Source organism: Diabrotica undecimpunctata, chromosome 4 (genome assembly GCF_040954645.1).
Source record: "Diabrotica undecimpunctata isolate CICGRU chromosome 4, icDiaUnde3, whole genome shotgun sequence".
Classification (NCBI taxonomy): domain Eukaryota; kingdom Metazoa; phylum Arthropoda; class Insecta; order Coleoptera; family Chrysomelidae; genus Diabrotica; species Diabrotica undecimpunctata.
The window spans coordinates 117,814,816-117,835,343 of record NC_092806.1 but is presented as its reverse complement, the minus strand read 5'-3'; the positions used below and the strand labels follow the sequence as shown (position 1 = coordinate 117,835,343).

General features: G+C 33.9%; 1 protein-coding gene and 1 long non-coding RNA gene across 3 annotated transcripts; both read right to left on the bottom strand.

Annotated features, from left to right (window-relative positions):
* Positions 1-863: 863 nt before the first annotated feature.
* Positions 864-20,358, bottom strand: Ids (iduronate 2-sulfatase). Of its 2 annotated transcripts, XM_072530079.1 has the most exons (5): positions 20,024-20,358; positions 18,695-19,178; positions 7,943-8,215; positions 3,854-4,122; positions 864-1,213 (listed from the first exon to the last, which is right to left on the bottom strand). In XM_072530079.1, exons 1-5 carry the CDS (start codon positions 20,213-20,215, stop codon positions 893-895), a joined length of 1,539 nt encoding a protein of 512 aa, XP_072386180.1. In that variant the 5' UTR covers positions 20,216-20,358; the 3' UTR covers positions 864-892. The 2 variants fall into 2 exon arrangements, with proteins under 2 accessions (XP_072386180.1, XP_072386181.1); XM_072530080.1 differs by lacking the exon at positions 7,943-8,215.
* On the bottom strand, positions 13,221-15,213 carry LOC140439909 (uncharacterized). The gene is made up of 2 exons (XR_011950752.1): positions 14,590-15,213; positions 13,221-13,534 (listed from the first exon to the last, which is right to left on the bottom strand). It is a non-coding gene; the product is annotated as an uncharacterized lncRNA (long non-coding RNA).
* Positions 20,359-20,528: the final 170 nt, after the last annotated feature.

Genomic DNA, 20,528 nt, shown 5'->3' with positions numbered 1-20,528 from the left:
GTAGCTTCCATCTGTGAAGTTTTTGGGGCCAACGTTCGTCAAGCATTTTCAATAGGTGTCCAAACCATTTTAAACCTCTTCTTTCTATTCTGTCAATGACCGATTCTGTAGCATTCATGTTATTTCTTATAGATTCGTTGGTCTTTCTTTCCAGCCTTGATATTCTAGTAATTCTTCTCAAATAATCCATTTCAACTGCCAACAATCTTCTCTTCAGATCTGCATTAATTGTCCATACGTCAGAGCCATAACAAAGAACTGATTCAACCATGGTTTGCCCTATTATTTTTTTGTTCCTTTTGGAAATGTTGCGATCCGATGATAAGGAGTTCAGACATCCTACAATCTTACATCCCTAATTAATTAGATGTTTAATTTAGTTTTCCCTCAAGCCGTTCTTATCAATGAGTGCACTTAAATATTTAAATTTTTCCACTTGTTTGATTTCCACGTCCTAGTCTATCAACACTTCAAACCTTGCATCTGAATTGATAACTAAATATTCTGTTTTCTTCGTGCTGACTTGTAACCTCCATTTTACATATTCTCTGTATAGACGCTTTATCATAAATTCTAGATCATAAGAATCTTGAGCTAGGAGGACTTGGTCATTCGCAAAGTTCAGGAAGAACAGTAAATCATTTCCTATGGGGATTCCCTTTCCCTGGCAGTGGTTTTTCCAATTTTGGAGGGCTGCCTCAATATATATACTGCATCGTTGTCTTAGTCCTTTAGTTACTGTTATTGGCTTTGATAGTCTATTTCCGATTTTTAGGTAAGTAGTGTTATCCCTGGGACAACAGGGAAATATGATCATATTTATGATAAAAAATTCAGTAGGTGCATTAAAATATAATAACAAAAACGTTTAAAAATATATTTGACATAATAATTATACATGCCTCCAACCTAATATTAACTTATTTCTTAGATACTTTGAAACATTTTTAAGTTCATCTCTATCTACCAGATTGTGATTTTCAAAAGCGTCGATAGCATGATCGTACAACTCCCTACCATAGACAGTATTCCAATCGGGTTTGAATGTTTCTTTGGAAAAATCTACCCATTCGGTATATCTATATCGCTCGGTCCTGAGGGAATATCCCATTATTTTGATATCTTTAAGTCTTGGTTGGTCACTGTTTGGAACATTCGTTGGAAAAGGACCCGGTCTAGGATATTGACTAAACGCAGATAATGATGGTAGTAGCTGAAATAAGAAAAAACTTTATAATCCACAAGGAATCTAAGTTCCTGTAGTTGGCTGTATACCATATATAACAAAAAATGTTATTAAAAATCCTTTATAAAAGGTATATAATTTAAAAACCCAATCGGTCTATATCACAAAACGTTTTCGGAATCCCTGTTCCATCATCAGTTCACTAGGTATACATGTATTGAGCCACTAAATATGTGGGTAAAAACCCGTTAAAAATTGTTGGTTTAAATTTAGTTTACATTATATGGTATTAAGTATTATGCTGTTAAAGTTACCAGTGGATTTGGTAACATGGCGACGTATGACTCATGAACTCAACTAAGTTGCTTTCATCAGGTCCTCGTAGACACATCGTCTCAGGACCAGCAACTTCACGTGGAGTCCATGTCCACATTTCAAAAGCGTATATGCCTCTTCTGTCTGATGCTTTGACTGTCCATGTCTCGCATGCATAGGAAAATATGGAAAAGACCAGAGTTAAAGCGAGTCTCTTCTTATTTGTCATAGTAATGTGACGATCACGCCAGACCCCGTATAGTTCAGTCATTGCTCATTGCTGCTCTTGTTAGTTGAATGCCTCCTCAAATTTCAGGTTCACAACTGCCTGTGTTGTTAACTAGAGCTCCAAGATATATCATAGACGAGACTACCTCGCATCCCGCAATGGTTCGAGTTTCAGAAAACTGTTGCTGTGGTCAATAACCATGATTTTGGTTTTGTTGTAGTTAACTTTGGGTCCAAATTTAGGACTTTCTGCCTCGAGTTTTTTTAATGAGTTAATAACTTAAAAATCAAATAAACGGTTTAGGATTGATTTATAAATGTATGTCTGATAAATATTTGAAAAATATTTACAAACAGAACTGCAGCGACATCTACTAATGAGAATATAAATCGGAAAACGAATTCAGAATTCAACCTAAATCTGTGTTTTCTAAACGTTGCAAAACAAGCAGACGACAAATGCACTAGCATGGGGATTTATACTTGTATCCACGTCATGCCAATCCGTCTAGACAGAAATCCCTTCGTGAAAACGATTTTCCAATACTCCTAAGACTCCGAAAGTACTGGTAAGTTTAACTTACCAGGACTTTCTTCTTGTTCAGAATCAGAAGGTACCCTCTCATCTCCTGAGTACTCACTCATCACTCACATCACTTAAACTATCGTCATCCATTGTATTGAAAAATCACAACTGCAAAATACTAAACATCTGCCATATGCATGAAAGAATAGTGGTGTAAGTCTGACTTACACCACTATTTCTTCGATTACAACAGAGATTTTATTTGACTGTCAAGTTTGTGCTGCTATCTGTGAGCAAATAGAAGAGTTATAACCTACACCACTGTGGCACTTTTCTCTATTGTATAAAAAAAAGTAACTTATACCACTTTTCCCTTCACCGCCTAGGTTTACTCCTCCCTCCAAACCATCCAAGACTGCACATTATGAACTCTGAATAGAATTTAAATAATAAGCCGCATCCTTGGGGTACTCCTTTCTTTAAAGCGAATTCGTCAGATAGGTATCCGTCCATTCGATTATATGCCAGGTTATCTTGATACAGTTTGCTAATAAGGTGAGTCAAGTGTTTAGGTACACCCATTGTAGTCAATATGTTCCACCTAACATTATCAAATGCCTTTGTATAATCAACAAAACATATAAATATCGGGATCTGATATTCTCTGGATTTTTCTATGATGTTTCTTATATTAAGGATTTGTTCTCTAGTACTTCTGGCCTTCTATGAAGTTTTCTAGACGACGGTGCAGGATGTAGAGGATCGCCTTACTGGCGTCTTATATTAGACCTAGTAGTCTATAGTTGTTACAATTATGTGTTGGACCTTTCTTATGTAGGGGTATGATTATGCTCTTTCTCCAATCCTCAGGCCAGACGCCTGTGTGTCAAATTTTATTACACAATCGATGTAATATTCCCACTCCACAAACCAGAAGATGCTTCAAGAAATCAGCAATAAACAGTTACTTTTACATCCCATAATTTAAAAATAGTGTACATCTATTTTGCACTACCATTGAATATATAGAAGCAGTGAGAATGGTATTGGAATCTGACTATGGTGATTGGTTGAAGTCGTCCATCGCAGGATCAAAATAGCGATCTCGACATTTTTTCTGACTCAAATTATTTTTTTTACAAGTTTATATTTTATTATTTATTCTTTTGAGAAAATGATATTTTTTTATTTGTTTACGAATATGGAACATAAATCATTACATTTTATATTAGTTAATGTTCAATAAGATCTTAGATTTTGCGTTGGTTTTGGTACTTTTGGTAGGTCTTTCTCAGAAAATCCTCGTTATCGAGAATATTCTCGAGAATACTCTCAATTTTTTTGATATCGATTTAGATATTTATTATAAATTTTAAAGTAGATGTCTTTAAACTCATATTGTCAATATTTTTGAGGTGCGTTTCTGTGACGACTTTAATGGAAGATAATTCATTTGATATCATATCGATGGACAAAAAGAAAACCGTGACATTCAGTTAAAATAGAATTAATATTTGTTTTTTTGAGAGAGGAAGAGTTAATAGTTAAAAGGTATAAACATTATATTTAAAACATCTATAAAGGATTAAGCCACTTACCTTATATCCTTTTTTCTTGACCATGAAGGGTACTAAACTCTTGCCTTCCGTACATAATAGTTCGGATGCTTTTTCTGGACATGTCTTTAGTGAACTAGACACTTGAGTTAGGTCCACAAGGGTCGGAAATATATCTACTAACTCAACAGGCTTTTCAACTATTACCTCAGTTGTCGAAAGTCCGGGAACATGAATTAATAGAGGAACTCTGGTCGCTACATCGAAGTTGCTGTATTTAGCAAACTCTCCGTGTTCTCCAATTGACCAACCTAAAAGTAAAACTGATATTGTAGAAAAGCAGCTAGAACAAGTTTTTGTAAGTTAATTTTTATTATGTTAGGAACATCTTCCACAAGAATCTAGAATCAACTTATTATTAGAGAACCAAGATTTAGTGGACGTGACGCTTGCTGTGCAAGGAAAATATCTAAAGGCCCATAAAATTATTCTTTCGGTTTGTAGCCTTATTTTAAAGAACTTTTTAAGACAAATTCCTGTCAACAACCCATAGTATTTATGAAAGCCCTTGAGTTACGAAGCTTTAAGTATATAGTTACTATACACAGAGACATGACAATTTATAAACATAATAATATATAAACATCAGAGAATACTAGAAAAGATCTAATAATTTCGAACTAATAAAAGAAACCAAGTGGAAAATATATTATAAAAAACTTTTTGAAGAGAATCGAAACCAATATCAATACTGAGAAGAAATACAAGAAAAACTAGTGGATTTGAAAATAAATTACTTAAAAGGTCAAGATCAAGCTAACCAAGAAATATCACGACAGATCTGATAAAGTTCTAATCTCAGAAAAACTTTATGGCATAAATGATAACCAAGTTATTTTATAAATGCAATAATACAACAAAAACACTTCAATAGTGGAACATGGGATTTTTCTTCTTCTTCTTAAAGTGCCCTCTCCTCAATGGAGGTTGGCTACTACAATTTTAAACTCTTCCCTATCTTCAGCTGTTCTTATTAGCTGTTCAAAATTTAGCCCTGTCCTTGTCGGATGTTTCTGAGCCACGATAGTCTTTTCCTTCCTAGGCCTCTCTTTCCCTCGATTTTTCCTTTCACTATAAGTTGGGCATATTGGTACTTATTATTTCTCAGTATGTGGCCTAGGTATGATGTTTTTCTAACTTTTACTGTGTTAAAAAGTTCTCTTTCCTTGCCTATTCTATGCAGCACTTCTTCGTTTGAAGTATGCGATGTCCATGAAATTTTGAGTATTCTCCGGTAGATCCACATTTCAAAGGCCTCCAATTTATTTACGGTTGATGTTTTAAGGGTCCACGTTTCAACTGCATATAGAAGAGTCGACCAGACGTAGCATTTTGATAAACGTAGTCGAATTTCGAGTTTTATTCGAGAATCACAAAGCAGTTTTTTTATTTTTTCGAAAGATTTTCTGGCCTGTTCTATTCTCGATCTTATTTCTAGATCAGGATTTAGGCTGCTATCGATCCAACATCCCAGGTACTTAAATATATTGACCTGTTCTAAAATGTGCCCATTTATTGTGCAAGGTTGAGGTAAGTTTTGGTTTTTTCGGATTGACATCACTTTGGTTTTTTTAATGTTTATTTTCATACCAAATTGCTCACAGGTCGAGTTGGTCTTGTCGATGAGTCATTGTAGACCTAAGTCGAAATCCGCAATTAACACTGTATCATCGGCGTATCTGATACTGTTGATATTTACGCCATTCACATTTACTCCATCCTTGGAATCCTCCAGTGCTTCTTTAAATAGAAACTCGGAGTAAATATTAAACAGCAGAGGCGACAGAACACATCCTTGTCTAACTCCCCTCCTAATTTCTACTTCTGCGGATGTGGAACCTTCGATCCTAACTCTGGCGTTTTGGTTCCAGTACAAGTTTTTTAAGAATTTGATGTCTTTTCCATCTAAACCTACTTCTTGCAAACGTTCTAATAGTAGGTCGTGTCTAACTCTATCAAATGCTTTTTCGAAGTCTATCAAGCATATAAATATATCTTTCTGTTGGTCGTAGCATTTTTGGGCGAGAACTAGTAAACTGAACAGGGCTTCTCTCGTTCCCATGCCGGCTCTGAATCCAAACTGATCGTCTCCGATGATTGTTTCGCACTTTCTATAGATACGATTATGTACGATGTTTAGTAGGACTTTTACTGCATGATTCATAAGGCTTATCAGACGGAACTCATTGCAGTGTTGTGGGTTTGGCTTTTTTGGTAGTGGGATGAATATTGACTCCAGCCAATCTTGGGGTATTTTACCTGTACCATAAATGCGATTGAATAAAAGGACAAATATTTCGATATTTTCTTCGCTGATTAATTTTAACGTTTCTGGGTATATTCCGTCTGGACCTGGGCTTTTATTTGTTTTAAGATGATTAATTGCATTTATGATTTCAGATTTCAGAATTGTTGGCCCTTCGTTGTTATTTTCCAATCTTGGTTCTTCTCGTATGTCGTGAAAAAGAATTTTAATGTAGTTTTCCCATTCTTTCAGTTTATCTTCCGTTGATTCTAGCAGTTTGCCATCCGTGTTCAGCATGGTGTGAAAAGTCGTGGGATTTTTAACATCAATAAATAAACTGGAGGTACAACCATGAACTCCACCAACTGTTCAAAGAGGCACCGATCTCAGAATTCGTTAAACTTTAGAGACTTCGATGGGCTAACCATGTAGTGAGAATGAAGTCCGAAAGATTACCGAAAAGAGCCCTAGATAGTAAAATGCAGAGCGCAAGACCAAAAGGAAGGCCACGAAAAAAGTGGAAAAGATCGGCGCGGTACCGGAAGGATTGGAGGCAGAGTCTCAATGTTCAATCAATGTTTAAAAAATTCTAGGCAAAAAGTAAAATAAATAACTGAAGTCTAGTATAAACAAGAAGCAGAACAATGTGGATGCAGAGCAGGACGCAGGTTTTATATTTAAATCAGCAGCCTGGAAATAGGAATCTAATCCTGATTTGTGTTTCGTTTCGAATGATAACAACGGTTAACCCCTAGCAGTTTCACAAAAAGTTCTTTCTGACTTTCTACACAGACAGCATCGCCCAGTTATAATCCAGGCAGATACACAAATACCTCTAATTACTTCCATTCCACGACCAAGATGGAATCTTAAAAAACCCAATTGGACTAAATTCTCCATAGAACTAGATAAATGCTTAGAATAGATACCCCCACTAGCAAAAACTACAAAAGATTGGATGGTGCTGTAATAAGCACGGCTAATACATGCTACCGCAAGCAATATATTCCTTTGAACAGCCAAGACATGTACCAAGCGTTTCTGGAAACCGGTGATCAAGAAGTCCACAGCTAATCCACAGCCTAGATGCAGCGAGAGAGGAAATGTGGACAGAAACTGTTAGGAGCCTGAACTTCCAAACATCGAGCAGAAAAACTTGGACATTACTAAGAAAACTGGGAAGCGCTGTTCCCTTGCGAAGAAACCTATAATAGAGATTTTAGATCTTAAATCCCTTAAAGCAAGAGCCACCAGGTAAAAAACCAGGTAAACCACCCGACAGTCCCAAGAGCTACAGACCAAAAGCTCTGCCGTCTGAAACATATAAGCTACTAGAACCTCTAATCTTTAACAAAATCAGCAAGCGTCTCTTCGAGATGGTTCCTGTTGAACAAGCTGGGTTTAGAGCCACATTTTAGCTGTTCAGGCCAAGACCTATTACTCACCAACCACTCATAATGATATTACTTTGGTATAGAGCAAGGAATACTTATCATACATGACGAGGAAGCTAAAAGGGGAATACCAAAAAGCAAAACTGTGGATGAGCTTAAAAAACAAAATATATGTATATAGGGGAAGAAACAACGGATCTGATTTTAGCAGACGACCGGGAAAAAATAAAAAGATGTGAACCTATACATAAACAGACTATAATGCATATATACAGATTCATATAGACATTACAGACCACCTGTACATATAGGTCAAAAGGGGGAAGAATAAACAGAAAATATAAGGGGAAAATACGCGCTACAAAACTACTTAATGTAAGAAAAATATAGATTTAAAAACAAAACTACTTTAGATATAGATTTAAAAAATACCATGGTCCGAAGTCAACACCACAATGGTGTCTTTATCTGCATATGACACTATGTTTCCAATTAAATCGTCAATATATGTCACTGAAGCATAATAGGCTTGCTTAATTTCTTTTATGATATCATCAGGCATGGGTCCAAAAGGGAATGAAACGTTCAGTTGCCTTATATCATCTCTTCTTCTTATATCTGTCCATGGGTTCCAAGCCACAGTAGGTAAAGATGTTGGCCGCCATCTGTTAGCTGGAAGTGATACATTATTGATCGGATGGTATTCTGGAATAAATATTTTAGGTTATTATCGACCGAACTTGTCAAATATCCAAAAAGCGTAGGTAGAAAGGTCTGTTTGCTTATTTATTTTACTATTTCTGACATAGTGTAGTAGATACAAGACGGCTGAGACATTGTATACATAAGGACGATGAACGCGCGTTGGCAAAATGTGTTTATACACATTATACACATGACAGGCTTAACGCTGCGTTTTACGATTATTAAAAAAAATGAATCAGTCTAGTGTAGCCAGTGCGAGTATGGAGTTGTAAGAGTTAACTTGTCTTTGGTTGTTATACCGTAGATACAAGGTAGAGCAAAGAAGACAAAGAATATAGTAGGTGCATCCTGTAATAGATTACAGATTAACTATGGGCTAATGGACTACCTAAGTCTGACGTCACAATGGTCGGGGATTTTAAAAACCTTTCTTAACATTTCTAATATGTGTGTATTTATCCCATAAGAAGTTGGAAATATTGTTTTTGATTATGAACATTCATTCTGTGCGATTGGTATTATTTGTTGCGTGTGAATTTGTGAGGTCTATCAAAGTATTAAGATATTTACTACGAATGTTCATATTTTAAGGTTATGTTATGGTTTGTTTAAAACGTGAATTATTTTTTACTGTATTTCAAGATATTTTGTTGTTTTTATCGGGGTTATTTAAAAATTAATCAATAAATCATTGAATTTATTTAGGAAGTTAAAAAATATTTAAATGAATGTTTTAATCTTTTTAAGTGCTAGTGAATTTATTCCCTAAAAGGTTAAATACATTCGCTTTCTCGTAGTTTACATAGTTAAATAGTAGTTTTGTTGTCATTACTGAAAAATTCAGTAATACTGCATATCTTCAACAGACGTTTACTAGCCATTATATGCCCAGATCTAAAAAATAAACTTAAAAACTATTACATTACTAAAACATGGCAAAACACATTATGGCAATTTGATAGAAAGGTTTCCACAGAATGTTATATTACAACTTAAACTACGAGAAAACGAATATCACTAATATTTAACAGGATAAAATCACTGGCAACGAAAAAAGAATAAAACATTAATTTAAATATTTTTCAACTTCGTCAATAAATTCAATTCGGAGCAAAGTGACGAATCTGATTTTTTTGAAAGAAAAATACGGTAAGCAGTTTAATTTCTTTATTAATCTAACAAGGATTAAACATTAAATATAAAAGATATAAAAAGTTTTCCATTTGTCAAGGCGCTGATTTAGGATTCTTTAAAAAAGAGTTATCTTCCTCTCCTGAAAAGTACCTCTTTTCACATTCGATAGTTGGAAATGGTAGGGACGATGTAGTGAGGGATGTGATTTCACCGGAAGAAAAACTCGATGTAACATTAAATTATTTATTCATTTGAATTAGTTCAGGCAAAAAATCAGACAAGCATGAGTTTATATTGAGAAACACTGCTGTCCGATGGGGAGAGGACTGATCCTACTAACACAGATTGCTACTGGTGATTGGCTGCTGTAACAAATGTGCCCGGTGAAGCTTTTTGTATTGATGGACGAATATGTGAAGGGTTGTAGAATTCTTGAGTCCTCTGGACGACTTCTAAAAGATGTATTTTTGTACGAATCCGTTCATGTTCAGGTATTTTTTGTAGCTCCGTATACAAAGACGAATAATATAGTTTGTCTTCCTTTGAAATTCCAGTTGATCCTCGTTCCCTAAGAGCAACATTTTTATTTAAAATGTCTATGGATTGCTGTTCAACAGGGTTCATCTTAAACTTTTTGTTTCTTACTATGAGTTGCTTGTAATTTTGTTGGTTATCGAAAGTTGCAGGAACTTACGACGTTGAAATAAGATTTATGGATTTGAGTTAATTGCCTCGGAACGGGATTTTAAAGTTTTTTGTTCCTTTAGTGCCCTGGCAAAGTTGTCTCGAACATTTTCCCATTTTTCTGCAACATAGTTCCTAAAACAAAAAAGGGTTAACGCACAAATTAGCGGTTGTTTTTATTATTCAGGTGTGTTACTAAAGGCATCTGCACTTCGCATACTACAAAACATAAAAATACAGGTCTTTCATATTTTTCTAGGTATTTGACAACAGGAACCTCGTTTGCTGACTCCAAAATCAACAATCTCAAATATAGTATGCTCAGCTTAGTGGAGAGTTCTCAAACTTATATGTATGCTTCTTATCTCAGAAGAAAGATGGAAAGAAATCAGCAATTAATTCCTTACATATAAAAAATTACCTTACTGCTTAGGAGCAGTGGACGTGAAGTATATCATAATTGTGCAACTTTCTGGTACTGGACATCTTTACCATAACTACAACTATTCTTTTAGCTGTGTGTGATGCGAACTATTGCTTTGTATATCTATCGTTGTTTTAATAACCGATAACACTAGTTCTAGTTTACCTTATGTATTTGTTGGTGACGATGCTTTGACGATGGTCCCTACGTAGGAAAGCAGCTTACCAATGTAAAAAAAAATCTTCAACTATAGGCTTTCAAGGGCTCACCGCTACATAGAATGCACGTTTGGAATAATAACAAACAAGTGGCGAGCATTTCATAGATCCCTAAATGTTAACATAGATTTTTCTGAGTCAATTATTTTGGCCTGCTGCGTTCTACAAAATTACGTCAGAATTCAAGATGGTTTCAGAGAAGAACAGACTTATTATGAAGCACCATGCTCCCATGGCAAGACTGTATGGTGTCATCATCATCAGTGGCGTTACAGCTCTTTATGAGCCAAAGCCTTCTTCAGAACAATCCTCCATTCGCCCCTGTCTCTGGCAACTCTTCTCCATGCTCTAATTCCGATAGACTTCAAATCATTTTCTAGGTTGTCTTGCTACCTAAGTCTCGGTCTTCCTCTTCTTCGTTGTCCGATCGGCCCTCTTCGGTCAAAAACTTTTCTGACTATGGCATCTTCCTCTCGTCTGATTACATGACCTATCCATCTGAGGCGTGCTACCCTAATGAATTTTACAACGTCAGGTTCTCCAAATCTTCTATACAACTCAAAATTGTAACACCTGCGCCACAAACCTTGTTCTTTTATGCCTCCATATATTCGTCTTAGTATTTTTCGCTCAAAACGTTTGAGCAATTCTTGGTCATTCTATGTTAGTGTCCAAGTTTCTGAACCATATGTTAGCACTGGTCTTATTAGTGTTTTGTATACAATCAGTTTAATTTTTCTAGGCATTTTTGAGGCCATCTGTCTTCTTAAGCCATAGTAACACTTATTGGCGAGCACTATTCTTCTTTTGATTTCTTCACTGACGTTGTTATCTTTGGTTAGCAGCGACCCTAAGTATATGAAGGTGTCAACACCTTCCAGTTCTAGGTCAACAATTATTATTCGTGTAGGTGTCGGGTTGCTTGACCTAGTGCAACACATATATTTGGTCTTTTGAACATTTATATTTAGTCCCATTCTGTGTGCAGATGCTCTTAACGACCGAAATGCTTCAGTCAGAGATTCTGTGGACCTACCTATGATGTCTATGTCATCTGCGTATCCGACAATTTGTACTGATTTGTTAAAGATAGTACCATTCGTAGTAATCTGCGACTCTCGAATTATTTTTTCTAATGCCAGATAAATAAGAGACACGATAGTCCATCACCCTTGTCTTAGTCCATTTTTGCAATGGAAGGGTCTTGAGAGATCGTTTTGGATTTTTACCATGCTCTCTGCACCTGTGAGTGTAAGTTCAGTTAACCGGACAAGATCAAACGGAATGCGAAATTCTACCATAGCAAGTAGAAGTTTATTTCTATTAACGGAGTCGTATGCGGCTTTGAAGTCAACAAATATGTGGTGAGTGTCGACGCCGAACTCTAGGGTTTTTTCAAGGATCTGCCTCACTGTAAATATCTGGTCCGTTGTTGATTTATTAGGACGGAAACCGCACTGATATCCTCCCACTATTTGTTCGGCGTAGGGGAGGAGTCTTTTGTACAATACGTTGGACAACACTTTATATGTCATATTGAGTAGAGTGATGCCTCTATAATTATCACACACCATCATGTCTCCCTTTTTGTGTATAGGACACAGTACACCTAACTTCCAGTCTGTGGCTGTTTCTTTCTGTTGCCAGATTGCAGTTATCAGTTTATGCATGTGTTTCATGAGCGGGTCGCCGCCATTTTTGAAAAGTTTGGCAGGGAGATTATCCGAACCGGGAGCTTTATTATTTTTCAGTGTTGCGATGGCTTCTCTAATTTCTTCTTCGGTGGGGGGTGGTTGCCGATCATCTTCATTCATTTGAAACATGGGATCCTCAATCTCGCCATCTTCGTGGTTGCCGCTAAGCAGTTCTTCAAAATGGTCCGCCCATCTGTTTAGTATCTGTTCTTTGTTACTAATTATAGAACCGTCCCTATCTTTACAGGCTATTATTTTGGGTTTGAATTCTTTTCTGCAGCTGTTTATCTGCTGGTAGAATTTGCGTGAGTCTTTTCCATTGTGGTGGTTAACAATTTCGTTTAGAGCGTGTTCGTATTGTTCTTTCTTTTTTATTCTAAACATTCTCTTTTCTTCTCTTCTAAGATTTTCATAATCTTCCAGAGTTAATCTCGTTCTGATTCGTTCTCTCGTTCGTGATTTAAATAAATTTTTTAACAATATGTACCTATACTACATATATTTACCTAAAGCTATCTTCTGTTTCTTTGTACTGTTTTCTCCTGCAAAAATATCTGCAATCTCCTGCTAAGCAGACTTTTTTAATACTTTATTTTTGTAATCAGGACACTTCATGTTCCAGATGCATCATCTTTTTTCAACTTCATCAATAAAAAATTTGGTGTCAAAAGCACACTGATGGCTTCACGTCAGAACTGGGAAAAATCGCGCATTTGATGTGTTTGAGTGATCATGAGTACATAGTGGGCATTGACACTTTGGCACATAATCTCCTCAAAAGGGATTAAGTTCCAAATCAATGTCATTTTTAAGTTAAACACCATTGAAACATAAAAATAAAAAATATGGGATAGTATATACAATTTTAATAGATATTCAAATATAAAAAAATATATATTTCTAAGAGTAATATAAAAAAAATTGTTCAAACAATATTACATAAAATACCTAAAACCATAGCTAACTTTGATCTATGAAAACCTATTTAACCTATTACAACTATTACTTGATTTGTTCCATTTCTCTGGTGTACATACTATTAAAAACATTATTTAGAAATCAAGTAATCTTGATATTTTTGACCGCTTTTATTGAATACATTTTCCAAAAATTCACATGTCAGCTTAAATTTGATATTTTTACTTGCCAAATGCTCAAAGATTTTCTAAAAAGAAAAATATAGTTATCCTTAATGTTTAGTATAAATATAAGAATTCAAATACGTATATACAGTTTCAATTTAATTATATACTTAATTATGTTTGAATACAGATACAAATTAAGATATATCATTTATATAACTGAAAGCAGGAAAGCATGTGAAATCAGTCTTATATAAAAATTGGGATCCTTTTTTCATATAGGAACAATCATGTATGAGATCTGGCAATTAAATTCCGAGACTATTAGTAAACACCCTTATTAAACATTTATTTATACTTCTTTTATGTTTCCTCTTGAATATATTCTCATTCCACATCTTTACAGAAGCCAATATGAACCTTCTATTGTATGAAGCAGTGCTGGAGGTCATCTTCTGTTTTAAACCCTCTAATAACTCGTAAAAGGTTCCGTTCAAGCAGGATTTTTGGGAACACATAGAAATTATTGACTATGACCTGTTTTTTGGACAAATCGTTCTTGACAGAGTGTACATTGTAAACCAGCATATTGATGTGATAGATGATAGATGTACAACTCCAGTTGTCTCCTTGATTCTATATACTTCTATATTCTAATTCTATACATTACTATTGTTATATGATCTCATCTCATTTTTATATATCGTATGGCAACTACAACACATTTAGAACAAAATTCTCATCTCATCTCATATCTTCGTCTTTCTATTGTTCCCATAATTGTCAATATATTATACATTTAAGTATATGAACAGGTTATATGTTTCAATTTATTACTAATATCTTTGTATTTGAATTTTGATTTTTAAGCCCAAAAGATTTACTTTGGCTCATACAAATAGAAAACTTGACCCTTGTCATTGCTTATACTCATTGACCAGTTGCTGAAAGGCAACAGAACCATATTCAATTAGATATAAATGTGTCATGGGATTATAGGAACTATTGTTCATGTCAACAGATAAACACTATTTCAACAAGATTGATAGAATAGGTAGGTAACTACATTGCTATCATCAACAATACATAAATAATTTGAAAAATACATATCTAAGGGTAATAAATCAACTTTACTTACATGAGCAAAAACTGTTCCTAGTCCTTGTCCGTGGTACTCTTCAGGTATGTTTGTGTGGATTAAATCATAAGAATTTGCGCCTATTTTTTCATATACTAGTGTTGCAAAATCACCATTTAAAGATGTTTTCAACATTTTTTCTGATGTTATATCTTCAACAGGATTCGAGATCAATTTAGATCTAATAGCAGATATATTTCTAATGCCTTTCATAATGTTTATTGAGCAATACTTATTTTAATCAATTTATTTTGTAGAAAACTCATAAAATTAGAATCGAGAAAATTTTTTTTTAAAAAACATCATAACATAACCTATAAAATATATTTGAAATGAAAGAAAAAGCATAGTCGTAGAGAAAGGGTGGGATTTATTTCTATTTTTTCCAAATGGGCCTAATTTTGTGGGCTGCATCTTGGAAAATTTGAATTAATCCCTATGTTTTTATCATCAAAACTTATTATTCTGGTATTTCTATGTGGGGGTGCTATATATCACTTCAAGTCTTATAAAAATAGATTAATGCTCTCTGTGGCAACATGAATTCGAAAAATTCAGTTGGCTTTATTATTCCTTACCCTTTACCTTTACCTAACTAAATGAATGTGTAGGTACACTTAAAACGACATCAGTCAATGTTGCTGACGTTTATATAATAATATAAAATAGATAAAAATTTTAAACCAGTAGGTATAGTCAGGTCATAGTTCAAGAAACCAATGTGAATAAAAAGACATTTATTGAATAAATTAATATTAATTTTCATTTTAAAGATCTCTTCTTAGAATTATTATTTATTTTCTTAATGCCTTTTTAATAATGCTCGTTTTAGAAAAAGTATAACGATTAAAAGTTCCTACCTAATAATACCGAAAAATAGGGGAGAGTCATCTAAGAGAACATTCAAAATGTCAGTAATAGAACCAGTTTGCAGTAAGTAGTCGAGGTTTGCTTTGTGTACAGTAAATCCAAGATTTTTTGTGATTTATTTACGATCTCAACCTGCAGTGTTGGCTGGTGTTAGCAAGGTAGGATTGAAATCATCAATTTCGCTATGGAGACTTTTGTTTCCACTGTCTTTAAGCTATATTTTCATATAATACTCATTTAAAAAAGACAAATGCTGAACATCAGGCTATCAGACAAGAAAAGAAATACTTGGATCCGCAACAAAACAAAAGTGAGCGATGTATTAACGCAGATAGCAAAACTGAAGTGGAAGTTCGCTGGACATACCATAAGACAGAAAGACGACAGATGGAATAAGATGATTATACACTGGAGACCATATAGTTACAAACGAAAAAGAGGAAGGCCACAAATGATATGGTCAGATGACTTGAAGAAACACGCAGGCCCGAAGTGGATACAAACTACCTACAATAGAGAGACGTGGAAGAAGGAAGAGGAGGCCTATGTCCAAAATTGGACAGCAAGGGCTATATGGATAAATAGATAGACTCATTTAAAAATCTTAAAATTTTAGCTTCAATACGCCATGTTTTTTTAATTAAGTTATATGAGCGGGTCAAATGGGGATGGAAGGGTAGCTCAAAACGGGGACGTCTCCATTTTAACCTATGAAATATTTTAATGCCGATTCAGTAATTTTACTAGGTACCTATCTACCTAGGGTAAAACTGCTTTTGACAAATTATTTAAATATAAAGGTATTATTAAAAAAGTTTGAGAGTATAAAAAAATTACTAGTGTAGGTAAACATTTAGGTATGTATTACATTATCTAAATAATTATTTTTTTTTTAGATTTTAACATGGATCGCTATACAAGGAATAACTAGAATCACAGAGTCGTAATAGATAACGAACCCAGTCCAGAAATTGAAATCAGGAGAGTAGTTAGGCAGGGATGTATTATGTCCCCATTACTATTTAATGTATATAGTGAAGCCATTTTTGAAGAAGCATTACTATCTCAAAGTGAAGGAATAATAATTAACGGAAGATCTATTAACAACATAAGATATGCAGATGACACCGTGATTATGGCAAGCTCTGCTGAACAAGTCCAATTACTGCTAAACAAAACAAACAGTTTCTGTGAAAAATATGAACTAAAAATGAATATAAAAAAGACCAAATACATGATAATAACCAAGAAAACAAATATACCAACAAACATACATTTGGGAAATGTACCGATAGAAAGGGTTGAAAAATACAAATACCTAGGAACCTGGATTTCATACAATAATGATCAAACAACCGAAATAAGAGCCAGGATAGAAATAGCAAGAAATGTGTTTGTAAAAATGAAAACAATTATCTGCAACAAAGACCTTAGATTAGAACTGAGAGTAAGAGCACTGAGATGCTACTTGTTTTAGATACTGCAATATGGACTTGAAAGCTGGACATTAAAGCAAGAACACATAAATAAGTTACAGTCCTTTGAAATGTGGTGTTACAGGAGGATGCTGAGAATAGGTTGGACACAGAAGAAAACTAACACGGAAGTATTGCGAGAAATGGGCAAAGAATGCGAAATAATAAACACAATAAAAATAAGAAAGGTACAATATCTGGGACACGTAATGAAGGGACAGCGGTATGAACTGCTAAGGCTGATAATACAGGGAAAGATAAAAGGAGGAAGGAGTATAGGAAGAAGGAGAGAGAGTGTCATGGTTGAAGAATTTAAGGGATTGGTTTAAATGCAGTTCTATAGAACTCTTCAGAGCAGCAGTAGATAGAGTAAAGATAGTCATGATGATATCCAACCTCAGATCGGGAGACGGCACTTAAAGAAGAAGAAGCTCATACAATAAAACCTAGCAACTCAATTGCTATTATAGCATAAATTATTCCCAATTTTCCAAACTTTTTTGTTTATTCTTTATGTGCTTATAGCGAAATCCAAAAGAAAAGCAGTTCAACTTAGAAAAATGGAACCACAAAACAAAGAAATACAATCTAAATGTAAATTAAAAACACAGATAACGAAAATAACGAGAAAAGAATAGACGGAAGACCCAATAGAAATGGAGATACAGACAAGCACTTATAAATAACTAAACCATCTCAAAAGAACATTAAGTTTTAAAATACTAATCAGATATAATCAGAAATAGCGAAATAAGGGAAAGGGTAAATATTCAACTTTTGCTAGACACAATATAGGAAAATAAATTGTCCTGATTTGGACATTCATTCCGGGTGAACGATAACAGGCAGTAAAGAAAGTATGGAAGGTAAAACCAATAGAGAAGAGCGATATGACAAAAATACTCAAAAGTAGGGGCAAATCATGACAGGAAGCAAAACAAAATGAACAGAATAGCACATAACTGAAACGAATGATATGTTTTATCAAAAATTAGATGCACAACCCTCGACACCTTATGGTTTAAGAGGAAAGAGTATGTGTATGTATATATGTATTATTTTATATTACATGTTTAAATGCTAGTATAAAAAATACAGGTGTCTTGCTAGCGGTATTAACACTAAATTTAATAAACAAAATATTAGTGACCTTGCCGAAGCAATAAAGATAAGTGGAAATAGCGTGTGAATTAGCACGTGTATCTGATATATATATATATATATATATATATATATATATATATATATATATATATATATATATATATATGTATATATCCATTTCTTGGAGTTCAAATCCTGTATAATTAATTCAATAAACATATACGGTTTCTGGTAATATGTCTTAGAAGCTTTGTTCACTTTACTATTGTGAACAAGTCTATCCCATATCTCTCGTTAGTTCTAACGTTTATTTTTTTTAATATATTTAGTTTAGGATTTAGGATCTAGATTAAAAAAGGAATACTAACGCAAGATAAAAAACAGATTGCTAAAGCGGGAATAGTTTTCTAATGCTGTTTTGAAAGTCTTTCTGGGTATAAATTTAACTAAAACGGACATATCTCTGCCGAACAATACTTTTTATCTGTGCCGTCAAATTGAGATAACTGGATTCCATTTCCATTCTTTGAATAAATTGTCATAATAAATAATAATTATCAATAAATTATTCATATTATAAGCTTTCATACTTTAACGAGTATGTCATCTTAAAAAAAAATTAAGTTTTGTAAGTTAGTGTAAATAAAAATACTTACTAAGATACCACCGTGGAAATTTTAAAGGAATATGAGGCTTATGAAATCCAACCGCTAGAAAATAAGGTCTGTTACCAGTAATCTGATCTTTATATTTTAGAAATCGAAGGGCTTCCGCAAATGATTCCATATCTGGTAGAGTCCCGCCTGGTTGGTAAGTTGGTATTACTGGGCAAATTAGATTCATGTGACGCTGCCCATCTTTACCGATACATACTTTGGCGTTAATATAAGCCTCGGTTTTGGGATGAAATGTTTTCGTACTCCAGCTGTATGGGAAATCGTCCGTAAAATTGGATGACTTTCCTGGATGAAAAATTTTTCCGACTGAATGCGTATAATATCCATTTTCTTTAAAATGTTGAGGTAGTGTAGTAAAATTTCCAACAGTATGTCTCCAGTAACTATAAAAATCGTATAGATGAAGGCTGTCCGGCCTTCTACTGGTTAAGAGAGAATTTCTGCTTGGTGCACATAAAGCTTGCTAAAATCATAATGAAGCTTATTCTTATAAAAAATAAAAATAATCACAGCACATCAAATCATAGGCAAACATGTCCTCAGGCGGGGAAAATCGTGGATAACAAACGAAGTACATCTGACTGAAAGAAGGCGCTTGGTAAAAACAAAAACGTCAACATATAAAGAACTTAATAGACAAATTGGAAAACAAATAATATCGACCGAGGAAGAATGGATGCAGGAAAAATTTACAGGAAGATTTTTAAATGAAACATAAAGACAGTGAATTACCTACACATGAAGGTCAAAATGGTTGGTCTATGAAAACCTACATATTTATCTGTAATGACAAATGAAAACAACGTAAAATATAATTAGACCATGAAAAACAAAAAGAAATACGGGAACAATATTTCAAAGATATATTTGATGATTACAGAACAGAAGAACAGCCACACATATTCAAAGATCATGAAATGACTACTTACTTCTAAAAGAATATAAGCACGCTATTTTTAGAAACAAAGAGCCACAAATCACATGGAGAAGACCTAATAACACTTAAGAAATCTAAGTGAAAATGCTATCAAAAAATTAACATAGGTATCTATTTAATAGCATATAATTTTTATGAAAAATTATATTTTTCATGAACCCTCCCTAAATTATATTCCCCGCCCTTGGATAGATAATAGATTTTCTTTGTAGATATTGTTTGATATTGTATAAAAACAAATTTTAAAATTTTTTATTATAGGAATTTAATTATTAAGGTACTTAAAACGTTAATTTTTAGAGACAATGCAATGTTAATAACGAATATAGCGCTTACATTCGTTGATATACCTAATAAGTATAAACACTTACCTGGGCAAATGCGTTTTTAAATATAAAACTATTAGCCGCAAGCTTATCGATATGTGGTGTATAAGCTTCTTTATCCCCATAAGATTTCAAACTAGGTCTTAAGTCATCCGCCACAATAAACAATACATTGGGTCTCTTTGAAAATGCAGTACTTACAATAAAAGTAAAAAATACCAGTGAATGTTTTAACATTTTGTTGTGTGTTAAATACCAGACATATATCGTAATAATAAATTTAGGCAATCGATTGCTTGTTCATTTAAATCAATTACAGTTTATGTATCTCCGAATATTATCATGATTCTAAGGTGTTCTAGAATTAGTGAAGACTAAAAATTACATACATATATGGTGTGTTATTAGTATTGCCTATTTTTAGATAGTAATTTAATTGTGTTTGGAAAAGTTTGGTTTGGAGATTATTTGGTATTTGTAGCTTATTCCGATATTCCAAAATTTATCGGTTACACAAATGACGTTATAAAATACGTCATTGGGTTACATA